General features: G+C 41.3%; 1 protein-coding gene across 9 annotated transcripts in view; it reads right to left on the bottom strand.

Moving 5' to 3' along the window:
* tfec (transcription factor EC) overlaps positions 1–16,991 on the bottom strand; it is a 145,274-nt gene that overhangs the window by 35,457 nt on the left and 92,826 nt on the right. For 5 of the 9 annotated variants that reach the window (XM_078568054.1, XM_078568049.1, XM_078568057.1 and 2 more), the window contains exon 2: positions 9,469–9,717. In XM_078568054.1, coding sequence (XP_078424180.1) covers positions 9,469–9,561 — 93 coding nt within the window. In that variant the 5' untranslated portion in view covers positions 9,562–9,717. Of the gene's footprint in view, positions 1–9,468; positions 9,718–11,231; positions 11,342–16,991 lie in introns of those variants that run through there. The other 4 variants (XM_078568048.1, XM_078568050.1, XM_078568051.1 and 1 more) reach the window with 1 other exon arrangement.

Raw genomic sequence — 16,991 nt, 5'->3', positions numbered from 1 at the left:
CCTGACATCAGGGCGCCCCCCCCTTGACCTCCCCAGTTGCGTCCAAAGGAACGCAAAACAAAACGTTTAGCATCGGCTTGGTTGCAGGAGTTGCTGGAAAGATGATCTATTTATACATCAGTTCGCCTTTGGGCTCCGCTTCAGAGTTTTTCGTCAGGGGGGTTTACTCCCTTAACCTTCAACTCTCCCAATGTATCCACAACGCACTGGATAACTCCTAGCTGGGAGTTTGGTTCATGTGTGCCAGGGTGTGTCCACATGCCAGTGGGCCTGCAAGCTGCATGTCTGGGGGACAATCTTTCTCTGAGTTCCTCTGAAGCTCTAGCCTGGGGCTGTGAGGAGCTCAGCAAAGCTATTGACTCACTTGCCATGGGAAAAGTTCCAGATGCAATGCTATGCCGCCTGGACTCATCAAGTGTGGGAAACCAGCACTCTTGCAGTATCTGCTGGAGGGAGGAGATAGTGTGCCAGGATATGCGTGATGCAATGATTATGACCTGGACAAGAACAAGGGCAACTGCAGTGATTGTAGCAATTATTGAGGTACCCTCCTGCTGAGCATCATAGGAAACGTATTTCCCCTTGTTGCCTTTGGCAGATGGCAGGTTTTGACTGAATGCATCAATCTTGAATCCCATTGAAAGATCTAAAGTTCTCAGTCCGGTACCTGCAAGGGACATGCCATGAACAAAACAGACCACTATATTTTACCTTCACTGATCCCACCAAGTGAGTAGAGACATTCTATTTAAGCTACTGGAGAAAATTGGCTGGCTGCCAAAGCTGCTCAATGTGATCCATGACACATGATGGGTAAGATAAGCTATAACAGAGTATCATCAGAACCCTTTGAGATCCACAGTGGGGTTAATCAGGGTTGTGTTCTGGCACCAACACTCATTGGCATATTCTTCTTTGTTGCTCCAGGCCATCTACGGAGGGTGTCTACTTACATATCAGAACAAAAGGAGAGCTACTTGATGCTGAAATCATTGCAAAAGCTATAGCTGTTATGTCCAAGCTCAGTAAGAGAGTGTGGAAAAACAGCAACCTGACCGTGAACACCAAACAGCTAACCTCATTACAGCCTTGGTTCAAACATGGACAATAGAGCTAAACTCCCGAGGTGAGGTGAGAGTGACTGCCCTTGACATCAAGGCCACATTTGACTGAGTGTGGTATCAAGGAGCTCGAGCAAAACTGGAATCAATGGGAATCAGGGGGAAAAACTCACCACTGGTTGGAATCCTACCTAGCACAAAGATGGTTGTGGTTGTTGGAGGTCAGTCAACTCAACTCCAGTACATCGTTGCAGAAGTTCCTCAAGGCCATGTCCTCAGCCCAACCATCTTCAGCTGCTTCATCAATGACCTTCCTTCCATCATAAGGTCAGAAGTGGAGATTTTCGCTGATGATTGCACAATGTTCAGCACCATTCACGACTCCTCAGATAGTGAAGCAGTCCATGTCCAAATGCAAAAAAGACCTGGACGATAACCAGGTTCAGGCTGACAAATGGCAAGTAACATTCATGCCACACAAGTGCCAGGCAATGATCATCTCCAACAAAAGAGAATCTAACCATTGCCCCTTGACGTTCAATGGCATTACCATCACCTAATCCCCTACTGTCAACATCCTGGGGGTTACTATTGACTATAAACTGAACTGGACTAGCCATATAAATTTTGTGGCTACAAGAACAGGTCAGAAGCTAGGAATCCTGCGACGAGTAGCTCACCTCCCAACTCCCCAAAGCCTGTACACCATCTACAAGGCACAAGTGTGATAGAATACTCCCCACTTACCTGGGTGAGTGCAGCTCCTACAACACTCAAAAAGCTTGACACCATCCAGGACATAGCAGCTCACTTGATTGGCACCATATCCAAAAACATTCACTCACTCCACCGCCCATGCACAGCAGCAGTGTGTATCATCTACAAGATGCACCGCAGGAATTCACCAAGGCTCCTTAGGCAGTACCTTCCAAACCCACAACCACTACCATCTAGAAGGAGAAGGGCAGCAGACACATCGGAACACCACCACCTGGAAGTTCCCCTCCAACTCACTCACCATCCTGAATTCACTGTCACTGGGTGAAAATCCTGGAGCTCCCTTCCTAACAGCACTGTAGGTGTACCCACACCACATGGACTGCAGCAGTTCAAGAAGGCAGCTCACCACAACCTTTTCAAGGGCAACTAGGGATGGGCAATAATTGCTGGCCCAGCCAGCGAAGCCCACATCCCGTGAATGAATAAAAGAAATGTGGGTCTACCAAACCTATCCCCTCAGCACGCTCCTAATATAGCAGTGAGACTTGGACAACATATACCAGACAGGGGAAAAGGCTGAACAGTTTCCATTTTCGCTGTCTCTGATGTATCCTTAGCATCTCTTGGCAGGACATGGTCACCAACTCAGAGGTTCTGGAACATGCTAATTCCATCAGCAATACACTGATTCTTCAATCAACAATGTCTACTTTGGCTCATATACATTCATCAGATGGATAATGCCAAATACCCAAAGAGCTTCTGTACAGTGAATTGGCCGCTGGGTCACAACCTCCTGGATGTCCATACCTCCATTACATGGACACCTATGAGCCAGATATGAAGATAACAGGTATTGACACTGACCTCTGAACACCTACTGTTTGCTTGGATGGGCATTGGAAGAGGTAAGCAGAAATGAAAAGCTCAGCTGGCTGAGAACGGCCCAGAGAAAAGAGGCCAGTGAATTGTACACCTTCTCAGGCCACTGCCTCAGCAAATGCAGCAGAAACTACCATGCCAGCGTGGGGCTCCTGATCCATACCAGGTGTTGCTTAACACAGTTAGCCATCACAGCGCAAACCTTCATTTTACGAGACAGGAGGCTCACTCAAGCACAGAATTGTTACAGCGCCGAATGTCTGCACCAACTCTCCTTATGAGCATTATGACTTAATACCATCTTCCTGCCTTTTCCCTGTACCCTTGCACATAATTTCTAGTTAAATAATCATCTAATGCCCTCGTGAATGCCTCGATTGAACCTGCCGCCACTACACTTCCAGGCATTGCATTCCAGACTTGAAACACTCGCTGTGTGAAAATGTTTATTCTCACATCACGTTTTCTTCTTTTGCAAATCACTTTAAATCTGTGCCCTCTTCTTCTCGAACCTTTTATGAGCGGAAACAGTTTCTCCCTATCAACTCTATCCATTCCCCTCATGATTTTGAACACCTCTATCAAATCTCCTCTTAGCCTTCTCTGAAGTTTCTCATCCCTGGAACGATTCTTGTAAACCTCTTCTGTACTCTCTCCAATGCATTCGCATCCTTCCTAGTGTGGCACCCAAAACTGTACACGTTACTCCACCTGAGGTCTAACTAGTGCTAACTAGTGTCTTACATAAGCTCAGCATAACCTCCTTGCTCTTGTACTCTATGTCCCTGTTAATAAAGCCCAGGATACTGTACTCTTCATTAACTGCTCTCTCCACCTGTCCTGCTACTTTCAATGACCTATGCATATATACACCCAAGTCCCTCTGCTCCTGCACTCCCTTAAGAATTGTACCCCTTATTTTATGTTGTCCCTCCATGTTCTTCTTACCAAAATGCATCACCTCACACTTCTCCACATTGAACTTAAACTGCCACCTATCTGTCCACTCTACCGACTTGTCTATGTCCTTTTGAAGTTCTACACTGTCCACCTCACAGTTTACAATGCTTCCAAGTTTTGTAACATCCGCAACCAACTAACCTCCTGTCATTTTATTTTATCCACCAAACAGCTTCATGAGTGCAGATAAGTTACAGAATTCTGCATGCTGTTGTTTAGCAGGGATTGTTATTTTCAATGAGTGGCATACAGTATACGTTGTGTAAATGGAGCACTAATACACACTTCATGCATGTCAAAGGGAGGCTGTATAGCATTGCATGGGACACATATTGGGCAGAATTTTGCTGTTGGCAAGCAGGGCACAGTGGTGGTGGGTGGGGGTGGTCGGGAAACCAATCATCACCTGCGATCGGGCCCGGAAGGCAATTTCATGCTGGCGAGGCAATTAAGGCCCACCCAGAGTGAAATGCGAGCAGCAGCGCTGAGCGCTGCCTGTTCAGCGAGGTGCGGAGAGAGGAGTGTGAGCCGGGTGAGCGTGACCTTCGCGCATACGCATAAGTGCGTGCTACATAATTTCCCTGAAGCAGAGAGCTGCCTCAGGGAGATAAACTGATTTCAGATTAAAAAATTAAAGATCTTATAAATCTTATGAAACATGTCCCCTCATGTGACTCTGTCACATGAGCAGGGACATGTTTTTAATTCAAGTGTAAAATTTTTATGTGATTTTTATTTGCTTTAGGAAACCTCATCCCGCCTGTGGATGTAGTCGGCAGTGTGCGCCCGCCGTACAAGATATCACGGGACTGCGCGATGAAGTCAGGATGCTCGCCCGACATCATCACGTATCATTTTACGCTCAGCTGGGTCGTGCGTGCGTGCGCGCACCCGCCGAGCGTAATTTTCTGCCCATTGTGTATACACACAGGATGTTGTCACTTACACAGAAACCAAATCTATCTTTCAGTACTTTACAAATGAACATCAGTGTTGTAATGTGCCTTTAAGGGATAGCAGCGTGCTATCACCAGATGGGAAGTGTGTCATGTGATACAGCCTCAGTTTCACTTTGGCCTGTGAGCAGAACAACACACAGCACTGCTGCTAATGTTTTCAAGCTTTCTATCCATGTATATCTGTTCTCATGTGCCTAGTCTTAATAAATGAACCCACAATGTCTTTACACAATCCCTTCTAAATGATTGTATAATTTATATAATTATTAAAAAAACATGGTGTTCAGTGGTGGTCAAGCAGTGTGACAGCAAGGTTAAGTACAGGTATGGCATGGTGAACAGCCATATATCATACTATATGGCATGAGAAGCCCTTTGACATTTTGGTTTGTGTCAAAGAGGGTTGAAAACGCAGAGGGTGCCTGCGAAGAAAAGCTTTGAAGACAGAACACTGAGGTAGGCTCAGATAAAGAGCTGGTAAGCAGACAGGTCCCTCATGACGAGATTGCAGCACAGAGCCTGTCAGTCAGTGAATGGGATAGTGCATCGAGAGGACCAGCACCAGGTTAGCTCAGCTGGGAAAGGCGAGTGACCAGGGTGTGGGTCGGATTAATAACGAATGAGGGAGAGTCAAACAAACAAAGTCATCATAAAATCGAGCCAGTGAACGTTGCAATTATAATGGGTGGATCTTCAGAAAAGCGTGCAAAAGTGGCACTCATCCCAGGTACTATGGGAGAAGGAAGGTCAAAGGGATATTGTCAAAATGTCCAACTGACCTACTGTCCGAATTCAAAATGTTTAAGCAGCATACAGAGCTATGGTTTCTTGATTTTGGTCTGTTTGAGCCATACAAGGAAGCTTAGCAATTTGAATGAAGATCTACACATGCTGAACATTTCAGAATTAACAGCAGAAAAGCTATATGGTCCACAAAAGATATGGACTAAATTGAATACTGTTCAGAATCAGGTTAAATTTTCTGTATTCATCAACTAGAGTTCTTGTCATTTTGACAACAGCCTACAGAATCCATTGACCACTTTGAGGGCAGATGCAGAGAAAAGGGTACATACTGTGAATTTTCAAACACAGAACCTGCAGGCTGAATAGTTGAGTTGGTGATCACATCCACTCCCATGGAAGCATTACGGAAATATCTGCTGGATAAATCCAAAACGTATACCATTGAAGAGCTACTCAATAATCAAGGTAAGTACGAAGCAATCCTTGCAGGTTGACTAAGTTAACAGGTCCTAAGTACCACCGCAATTGTTGGCGAACTTAAGTAGAACATCCAAACCTAGCAAGACATGTGGAAGGTGTGGCCTTCTGCATCCACCAAGGAAATTCCCAGCTTTCCAGTAATTCTGCAAAGCATGTGGCAGAAATGGCCATTGGCAGCAGCAGTGCACTAGATCAATGGCTGATGCAGCTACAGAGAGCCGTGCACTGATCCAAACAGACCGTACACAACGGGTACCTTCAAGCACTAAGAAGATCTGACATCCCGTCAGAAACATAAACATGAGATGATTGACAAACCAGAAAATGACAATGATGTACACGAAGAGACTAAGGGTGGTGAACACCAGGTTTCACACTGTCAATCTCGTGGAAAACAAAGACACCATCATGCAACCTGAGGTGTTTGCCAAGATTCAAATTATCTGCCCTAAGAAAGTTTGCAACTATACATTATTAGCTAAAATTGACAAAGGGGCAAGTACCAACATACTACCCCTGAAAATTCTAAAAGACACATATCCACAAAGGTGGAAGGCCAAAAGTGAAATTCGCAGTGTACAACGGTTCATTAATTCCACATGCAGGATCCAAAGTCCTGGAGTGCAAGGACAATCAATCGTCCTGGGTGTCACAGATGTTCTACATCGTGGTGACTAAAGGCCCAACAATTGCGGGTTTACCCACATGCTGTGACCTTGCACTAGTGACAATCCATGGAATAAGTCATATATCACAAGGCAGATCAACCTCAGAAACTAGTCCTTTCACTTCAGTTCACAATCAAATATCGAAATACCCAGAATGTTTTGACAAAAAACTGCAACATTACCCTTGCAGGAGAACACAAGTCCATCAACTGAACTGGTACAGTTTGCACAATGCAAATTCCAGCAGTTCCAAGAAGAACTGGTGGAAGATTCCAAGCTACAGAAACCGTGGAAGACCATCAGTGAAGGACGGCCTGATTCCATTCAGCATGTTCACGACCATGTGAGACCATTTTGGCCTGACCAAGATGAGCTAGGCGCCTCCCAGGGAGTCACTTTTAAAGAGAGTCCTGGGTCTGAGTGAATTGGGTGTTCAACATTTTGGTGCTTCAACACAATGTAATACAAACTGCAGGTTTTTACCTATAATTCTCCATATTGTGAGGTGCCTATTTTGATTGTACCATCAAAAGAAGTGGCAATAAGAAATTCTGCACTTCCTAACAGAGAGCATAGGACATGGGATGCTTCAGCCTGGCCATTCTCCTGTGCTGCCTCTTACCAAAAGCTCATGTGCACTTTGCCATAGTCTCACAGTAAGACAGTGGCCTGCCTTCTCAGCTGGAATATTGTGCATGACACTAAGTCCAAAGAAGACATTTTAAAATTACATTTAAAAATGTACTTGTAAATTGTTGTAAGTCGAGCAATAATTGAACATAACTTAAAAACAGATCTGATGTGTCGATGATTTAAGAGGAAACTATTGGTGTAGCAGAATGAAGATCCAACAAGCTGTGCCATGGGTAAGGTATTCCCAAATGGAGAGAGCACCTCACAAGTAGCTGAACACCGGCACTCGTGGACAACTTGGAGAAAGTCTCCAACCTGTCCTCTGAACCATAAGAAGTTTTTTTTTATTCATAGGATGTGGGCATCACTGGCTAGGCCAGCATTTATTATCCATCCCTAATTGCCCTTGTTCTGAGGGCATTTAAGAGTCAGCCACATTGCTGTGGCTCTGGAGTCACATGTAGGCCAGACCAAATAAGGACAGCAGATTTCCTCCCCTAAAGGACACTAATGGACAGATGGGTTTTTTACAACAATCAACAATGGTTTCATGGTCATCATTAGACTTTTAATTCCAGATTTTTATTGAATTCACATTCAATGGTGGGATTTGAACCCAAGCCCCTAAAGCATTACCCAGGGTTTCTGGATTACTAGCCATGGTAGCACATGGTAAAACAGTGAAGAAATAAATTTAATTGAAAAAAAATTAAGAATTTGTTTTAATAAATTCTATACTTCAGCAAAGCTTGTTTTGTCCTTCACCAGTGGCACAGAGGACTTATTTTTTAATTAAAATCAAAATAATGTAATTGTAACAAACTTTTATGTCTGCATTTAGAAGCTAAAATGCCAGCTAACTTGAAGTAGTTAAAATAAAATGACTGACTCTTCAAAAGGAAATCATAAATCCCCAAGCATATAACTTGTGGTAAATTGCACTAGCCCTCCTTTCCTCAACTTGCTAACTTAGATGTGTTTCCTCCTCTCCAGTGTTACAGTGGCTTAGCAGCCTGTGTATGTTGGAAACCATATCTTATCCTAATTTAATTACAATTTAAAAGCACATTTGCAAATACATTCCACATTTTTTTTCTTTACATTTGAAGTGGGAATATAATCGAAAGGGTTATGTTTGTCATAATAATTCATGTAAGTGATAGGTGGTTATGTGCCGTGCAACTTTCACTTTGCCTCTTCCTCGAAGTGAAAAGAATCCAATGATATGCATAGACATTTCTTACAATCAACAATCAATGCAACGATATCTTTCTGCAAATTATTTAGCTCCAATGACTATGTAAAGATTCTGTTCCCCTGTGGAAAAGTTGCAATCTGAAAAATGCAGAGCTAAGTAACACAATTATATACTTTAGATGGATTGACATCATTGTATTTTTCAACAAACAAAAAAATGCATTTGACCATTTGTAAATGAAGACCATGCCACTTAAAAAGGTGGCATCTCAGAATATATACAAACTAAATTATTACAGTAAGGGTTCATTGATAACACTTTTAAAACATTCATAAGCATTGGGGGAAAATAAATAAAGCATCACTAAGACAACCTCTGTAACATTGCCTGACTTCACCCCCGTCACAACTCATCAGCTGCACTTACCTCATCCATGCCTTTGTCACCTTGACTATTCCAACACACTCCTGGCTGGTCTTCCACGTTCTATTCTCTGAAAATTGAGTTCATCCAAAATTCTGCTGCTTGTGTCTTAACTCGCAGCAAGTCCCGTTCCCCTATCAACCCTGTGCTTGCTGACCTACATTGGCTCCCAGTCAAGCAATGTCTTGATCTTAAAATGATCATCTTTGTTTTCAAATCCCTCCATGGCCCCACCCCTCCCTATCACTATAATCTCCTCCAGCCCACGGCCCTCCGATATATCTGCATTCCCTATAATTCTGGCCTCTTGCAAACTCCCCAATTTTAATTGCTCTACCATTGGCAGCCATGCCTTCAGTTGTCTAGGCCCCAATCACGGGAATACGCTCCCTCTACCTCTCCACCTCTATATCTCACTTTCCTCCTCTAAGACTCTCCTTAAAACCTATCTCTTTGCTCAAGTTTTCAGTCATCTGCCCTAATATCTGCTTATGTGGCTCTGTTTTATAATGTTCCTGTGAAGTGCCTTGTGACTCTTCATTACATTAAAGGGGTTACAAATAAAAGTTGTTGCCGTTCAAATCAGTGATGAAGTAGTTTATTACATGGCCCAGAATTGGCGCATTAGAAATACATACAAAAGCAATCGGAAGTTGAATAAAGATTGTAGAAACACATATGTACTGTAGCTAATCAATTGCAAGAAAGAGATGCAAAAATACGAAAAGAAAGATTACCTCATTTTCGTGATTTGTTCCTAGAGACAGCAGTGTGATTGGACTTTCAGGTGTATTACTTTCATTGCCAGGGGGAATGTGGGCATTTCTCATAATAGGAGTTGCTCTAACAGATTCTCCTGGGTGCGAGTGAGAAATGGAGAGTGCCTGATTGGAAAGCTTGGTGCCCAGTGCGAGGTACTGTTTCACCTGTTGCCTCTGTGTCTGGTGAAGATGGTACTTTGTTGGGTTTTCCAGGTGTGTTTGAACCTGTTGAAAATAATGTGAAAATCTTGGTCCTTAATGCCTTATTGTAAAAGTGATAACCGGTAGTTATAGAACACATGTATTTTCACTGTGCATGGCAAAAAAGATACATTTCTGATCTAGGTTATTGCACCTAACAGAAACTGCAAACTTTCAACTACTCCAAAGTCTTTACTTTTGCTGTTGCTGTGCCTGTGCAATTATAGAGAGCCATTATTAGTCTTTGGAATTCACTTCCACAGAGAACAGTGGAGACTGAATCATTGAATATATTCCAGGCTGAGTTAGACAGATTTTTGATCAACAAAGGTGTTAAGTGTTATGTGGGACAGGCAGGAAAGTGGCGTTAAAGACACAATCGGATCAGCCGTGGTCTTATTGAATGCTGGAACAGGTTCAATGGGCTAAATGGCATACTCCCCCATTTCTTATGATTTTATGACCTTATAAAACTGAAATAGTAGAAAAAGGAAAATGGTAATATCAATCATTTGATTGCGGTTATGTTACAGGAATCATACATTCTGCTTTTGCTTTGTTCTATAAGAAGTTCCAAGCTGCATTTAGTACACAACAAAACAAAGATTTCCATGACCTTGCATGTGTCAGAAAATATTATCATCCGAATGATCCCTCATGACATTTATTAACTTTGTGGTGCATAAAGAGATTCATGCAAGATGCCTTTTTAAAAAATGACTCAATAAGCTTAATTTTATCTGAAGGTTTTAACTTTCACTCGTTAAACTGACAATAAGCTATTCAGTTATTGCTTTCGTAATCTTATACAATTTTATACCAAGGTTCCCTAGAGTCCAAACTAACCATACTTTTCTGAAAGGTTATTCTCTTCACAACCCTGCAGAAAGAGATTGAAACAGAATAATATTTTTTAAATCCCCCTTAATAAGATAAAGGATTTCCATGTGCACTATGTGTAACAAAAATCTAAACCTGTTCAAAAAGCATGGGGTTTGCTGTGCAGCACCAGAGGAAATCTTCCACCCCAGTGTAACTAGACGTTGTCTACATATTTCAGAATCTGTGACACAAGTTAAATTTTTGAGATTGTTGATCTATTTGTAGAATTTATTATAAAGGATATTTAAACTTCTGACATTTTTGAAGTAATAAAATCTATTGAATCCATTAATCTAGCTACCTTTTAAATATGGCAAAGATATCGCCTCTAATTTCACAAAGAAATAATGTCCTGAAACTTTGAGTAATTTATCTCTTAGCAAAATACTTTAATAATAACTGAATTCAGTTATAAATAAATTAAATTGAGGTCAGCTGTAATTGCACTTAGTCTTATTATATACAGACACACACACAAAATAAACAAACAAAACATCTTCAGGTTCTCCTCAGAAGTCGATTGTGCCATTGGGAACATAGGGGGACATGTGTACTTCGGTCAGCGCAATAAAGTACTAAATATTTGAATTTCTCATCTTACTGCTACAAGCAACCGCAAAGGCTACACCGTTCATCATAATGAATCTGATTCTCACCTTGCAATATGCATATTCTGATATGTGTGGCATTGTGGATCACAGAAGAGTATGTCGTTCACTTGTAGTTTGTGAAGACTACAATTTCACAGTCGTTTCCAGAATTTTCTTTCTGCAGCCAATCTTCAGAAGAGTGCTACTCCCGGAGCCAAGCAGAAGACTTTATAAACTGACAATGAATGCTAAAAGATCTAATTGGTGCAGATAGGACCATTCTTCCGTTACACAGTGTGTCAATTACTTCGGAGAGCTACTGATTTGGAAAGACGTCACTTTCCCCCAATTTGATCACAACAGAAATTCTGCATAGTCTTGTTGTTGAGAATTCAGTACTACTCTGCCTGTTATTAAGTCGCAACTATTTATTCAACTGTCTTCTGCCATATTTTCCTCCAGGGTCTCTATGGATAATACACTGTTTGTTCTTCCTCTTCCAAAACATGCTCCAGTCATTTTTATTGCTTTTTTTTTCTATAGCTCATTGTGTTGCTCGTATTTACATACAGAAGGGCAGACTTTCATCAGTACTGACTCTGAAATGGTAAGGGCACAATCCCACTGTAAACAAAAATATCGCATTATGCTTTTTCAATTTGCTCATTAGATTTGAAGAGAGGGTTGCTTTCACCTTGTTAAAAAGCCCCAGGAGGCACAGTTTGTATTCTTGCTACAAAACTACATCAGAGCTGAAGTGTTATTTTTAAACTATATACAGATATTTTTTTTACAGGACTATTAATGGATGCCCTTCTGGATTTATGAGATTAAATGGATAATGATTTTCTTCTTTTACTTTCAGAACCAGGCAAAGCCTTTGTATCAAAATATAAAAATATCACGTTTCAAAGTAATTTTTATGATGTCCAATGAAAAATACTATACAAATGTATTTTCTATGATTTAACAATTTTATTATGTTCAGCAATACAAGTCACAATCTCAGGTTTATCATACAAGAATAAAGTACGCATATTTCAAAAATTATAAAAACAAGTTCTGAAGAACAATGGCATTTACAGAACTGCTAAGGTACGGCCTCAAAAGGTCTGGTTTGAATCAAAATGGTTCAAAATTAAACTTTCTTTTAAATACCTATTAATTCTGATTTTCCTGATTAAACTCCAAGAACATAAAATCTGTGGTCAGTTCTTCTCTTCATAACAGAGAAATGATATAGAAGCACTGGAAAAAGTGCAAAGGAGATTAATAAGGCTGTTACCGGAACACAGAGGATACAATTGTCAAGAAAAGGCTGCACAGGTTCGGGGTCTTTTCTCCAGAAAAGAGGAGAGTAAGAGGTGACTTGATAGAAGTCTTTAAAATTAGCAAGGGGGTTGACAGGGTAGACGTAGATAAGACGTTTTCACTTGTAGTGGAAACCAATCTAGGGATCATAAATATAAGATAGTCATTAATAAACCTGGTCAGAAATTCAAGAGAAACTTCTATGATTCTTGAAACATGGAAACTCAGGGAATGGTAAGAATCTATAAATCACTACCACATGGGAGAGGTTGAGGTGAATAGTGTAGATGCATTTAAGAGGATGCAAGATAAATACATGTGGGAGAAAGGAATGGAAGCATATGTTGGTGGAAATAATGTTGGAGGAGGGTCATGTGAGCCATAAACACTAGCATAGACCTGTTGGACCAAATGACATGTTTCTGTGATGTAATTCCATATAAAAATCAATAAAAAGTGACCCTACATTTACAAGAATTTACCATTGTGAAAAGCTGAATTATTTGTTTATTCTCATGGTTTATTCTCAAGGTCTTTCCTTTGGTGAGACTGCAAACCTAGAATGAGTACTGTACTGTTTAATGAAGAACCAAACTGTAATATCCTGCTCTTTGTCATCTCTATGCTACCACTCAGTAATAACAGCTGGTCAATTTCCACTTATATACCGATGACACCCAACTATACCTCACCACCTCCTTCGATTCCAAAGCAGTTTCTATTTGCTCCAATCATATGTCTGACCTTTAGAGATAGATGATTTGAATTTAATCTTAGTAAAACTGAAAGTTGGAATGAAGGCTTGTCGGTAATGCCATCAACCTCCCACAGTACCACCACAGACTAAGCCCAAAGGTTTGTAACCTCGGAGTGCTACAGTACTTGATCCTGAGTTGATTTTTTCTCACCTGCACCGATTCCATTCTCAGTGCTGGCTTCATCCATCTTCACGTCAGCTGCCTTTGTCTTTACCTCTCTTCACTGCAGAGAAAACCTATGCCTTTATAAAATTGGAGATTGATACAGAACAGAAGGAGGCCATTCTTTTCAACATGCCTTTGTCAGCTCTTTCAAGGAACTATCCAATTAGCCCAATTCCCCTGCTCTCCCTCCCCCCCACCCCCCACCCCATAGCTCTTCAGGTTTTCTCTTCCTCTTCAAGTATTTATCCAATATCTTTTTGAAAGTTACTTTTGAATCTTTTCTCACACCCTTTCAGGAAGTGCATTCCAGATCACAACAATTCACTCATTAGGACAAATGCACCTCCTAGAAGTACTCGATGGAGAACAATTGTAGAATGTAAAGAATATATGTATTGTAAATAACACCAATGCATGGACAGCATTCAGTAGGCCTGTGGAAAGACAAATCTTTGGTGAGGGAAGGCTGAAAGATGAAAGCATTGTCTGATTGGAGGAAATACACCAAACATTCTTGGGGCTGCAATGTCTGCATGTTCACATAGTAAACCAAAGTTGACCAATAGCAGAAGTTTCCATGACCAGGCATAGCTGTTGACAACAAAAGCTGGGATTTTATGAGGCTTCAGGTAGTGGGCTGGGAGATGGAAGACTCCAAAAAACTGGGTGGCTTAACAGATCTGGTGTGCCCAATGCTTTCCTGTGCATTTTACCAGCGGCAGGGGAGGTGGCAGACCACCCTTCTGCCCAGAGGCCAACTGAAGCCCTTACATAGCGAACTTTTTTAAAATTCATTCATGGGATGTGGGCATCACTGGCTAGGCCAGCAATTATTGCCCATCCCTAATTGTCCTTGAGAAGGTGGTGGTGAGCTGCCTTCCTGAACCTCTGCAGTCCATGTGGTGTAGGTACACCCACAGTGCTGTTCAGGAGGGAGTTCCAGGATTTTGACCCAGCAACAGTGAAGGGACAGGGATATATTTCCAAGTCGGGATGGTGAGTGCTTGGAGGGGAACTTCCAGGTGGTGGTGTTCCAATGTGTCTGCTGCTCTTGTCCTTCTAGATGTAGTGGTCGTGGGTTTGGAAGGTGCTGCCAAAGGAGGCTTGGTGAGTCCCTGCAGTGCGTCTGGTACTAGTACTGTGCATCAGTGGTGAAGGAAGTGAACGTTTGTGCAAGGGGTGCCAATCAAGCGAGCTGCTTTCTTCTGGATGGTGTCCAGCTTCTTGCGCGTTGTTGGAGCTGCGCTCATCCAGGCATGTGGAGAGTATTCCATCACACTGCTGACTTGTGCCTTGTAGACGGTGGACAGGCTTTGGGGAGTCAAGAGTTACTCGTTGCAGTATTCCTAGCCTCTGACCTGCTCTTCTAGTCATAGTATTTATATGGCTAGTCCATTTCAGTTTTGGTCAGTGGTAACCCCCAGGATGTTGATAGTGGGGGATTCAGCAATGGTAATGCCATTGAATTTCAAGGGGCAATGGTTATATTCTCACTTGTTGGAGATGGTCATTGCCTGGCACTTGTGTGGCACAAATGTTACTTGCCACTTATCAGCCCAAGCCTGGATATTGTCAAGGTTTTTCTGCATTTGGACATGGACTGTTTCAGTATCTGAAGAATCGCGAATGGTGCTGAACATTGTGTAATCATCAGTGAACATCCCCACTTCTGACTTTATGATCTCAATAGTACCTCAGGTGATCACAATGATCTCATTGTATCTGGACTTGGCTATGATGTGATATTTCTCATTGCAAAGAGTAACCCAGGTCTTCCATTTTCTGGGAACCGTCAAAGAGTTCAGGGACCATGGGCTGTTACAGACTGAAAACCTCAGTGCTGTTCCTATGATAATGGTACTATCATGTAAGATTGCATTATGTAGTGGTGCAAAAGAAATGTAGTGCAGGTGCTGGAAATCTGAAATAAAAACAGAAAATGCTGTCTTTGGAGGAGGGATAGCCCTGATAGTAAGGGCATAAGGATATTAGTGAGAAAGGATCTGGCCTCAGATCCTTAAGTAGAATCATGAAGTGGAATCAGAATGGGTAGAAATTAGGAATAGTAAGAGTATGAAAATGCTGATGGGAGTGGTTTACAGGCCCCCTAACAGTAGTTATATCATAGGACAGAACATTAAACAAAAATTATTGCAGCTTGTAACAAAGGCATTATAATAATTGTGGGAGACTTTAATCTTCATATAAACTCAATCAAATTGGCAGGAGGGTTCTAGGATATGAGTTTGTAGAATGTTTTCATGACACTTTCCTGGGACAATACATTATGGAACTGACTAGGGATAAAGTTATCTTAGATCTAGTACTGTCTAATGAGGCAGGATTAATTAATAATTCCATAGTGAAAGGTCTACTGGGAAATAGTGATCATAATACTATTAAATTTTATGTTAAGTTTAAAAGTGACATACTGCAATCACAAACAAGAATCTTAAACTTAAACAAAGCTAATTAGATAGGTATGAGGGGAGAACTGGCTAAGATTGATTGGGTAAAAACACTATAAAATATGGCAGTAATTAAACAGTGGGAAACATTTTAAGAAACAATTCAAAATGTTCAACAAAAATGCATTCCATTGAAAAATAAAAACTTAGCATGAAAGACCCATCGTGGCTCACTCAGGAAGTTAAGGATAATATTAGATTAAAAGAAGAGGCATATAATATTGCAAAGAGCAGCAGCAAGTCTGAGGATTGGGAGTGTTTTAGAAACACTCACAAATTCCACCAAAATACTGATTAAAAGGGGAAAAATAGAATATGTGAATAAACAAGGCAGAAATATAAGAACAGGTTGTAAGAGCTTTTATCAGTATATAAAATGGAAGAGGGCAGCTAAAGTAAGCATTGGTCCCTGAGAAACGGAGACAGGAGAAATTATCATGGGAAATAAGGAAATGGCAGAGGCATTGAACAAATAATTTTGTCTGTCTTCACAGTAGGCTCAAGTTGCATACCAGGAATAGACAGTAACCTAAAAAGAGTGAGAAAATTAAGGCAATTAACATCAGCAGAGAAAAAGTGTTGTAGAAACTTAAGGAACTAAAATCCAACAAATCCCCAGGACCTGATGACCTACACCCTAGGGTTCTAAAAGAGATAGCTGCAGAGATGGTGGATGTGCTAGCTATGATTTTCCAAAATGCCTTAGATTCGGGAATGGTCCCATCAGATCAGAAGTTGATGAATGCAACACTGCTTTTCAAGAGCGGAACTAGAGAGAAAACATAGAGCTACAGGCCAGTTAGCCTAACATCAGTCATTGGGAAACTGCTGGAATCTATTATTAAGGAAGCCTTAACAATGCATTTAGACAAGCATAGTATGATTAGAACAAGTCAACATAGTTTACAAAAGGGAAATCCTATTTGACAAAATTTATTAGAGTTGGGATGGGATCAGAGCCGGTGCTGTTCTTCACCCAGCGATTGTGAGTATCTAAGATAATTAAAAAGAAAGGAAGATGTACTCATCCAAAATGCCACAGTTTGTCAGAATTGGTCCCTTTGAAGCAGCCACAGATGACTGGTCTCAATATATAGAACGTCTTGCATTCTATTTTCAAGCCA

Source organism: Cetorhinus maximus, chromosome 22, assembly GCF_964194155.1.
Source record: "Cetorhinus maximus chromosome 22, sCetMax3.hap1.1, whole genome shotgun sequence".
Classification (NCBI taxonomy): Eukaryota; Metazoa; Chordata; class Chondrichthyes; order Lamniformes; family Cetorhinidae; genus Cetorhinus; species Cetorhinus maximus.
This window is presented reverse-complemented; position numbering and strand designations above follow the sequence as displayed.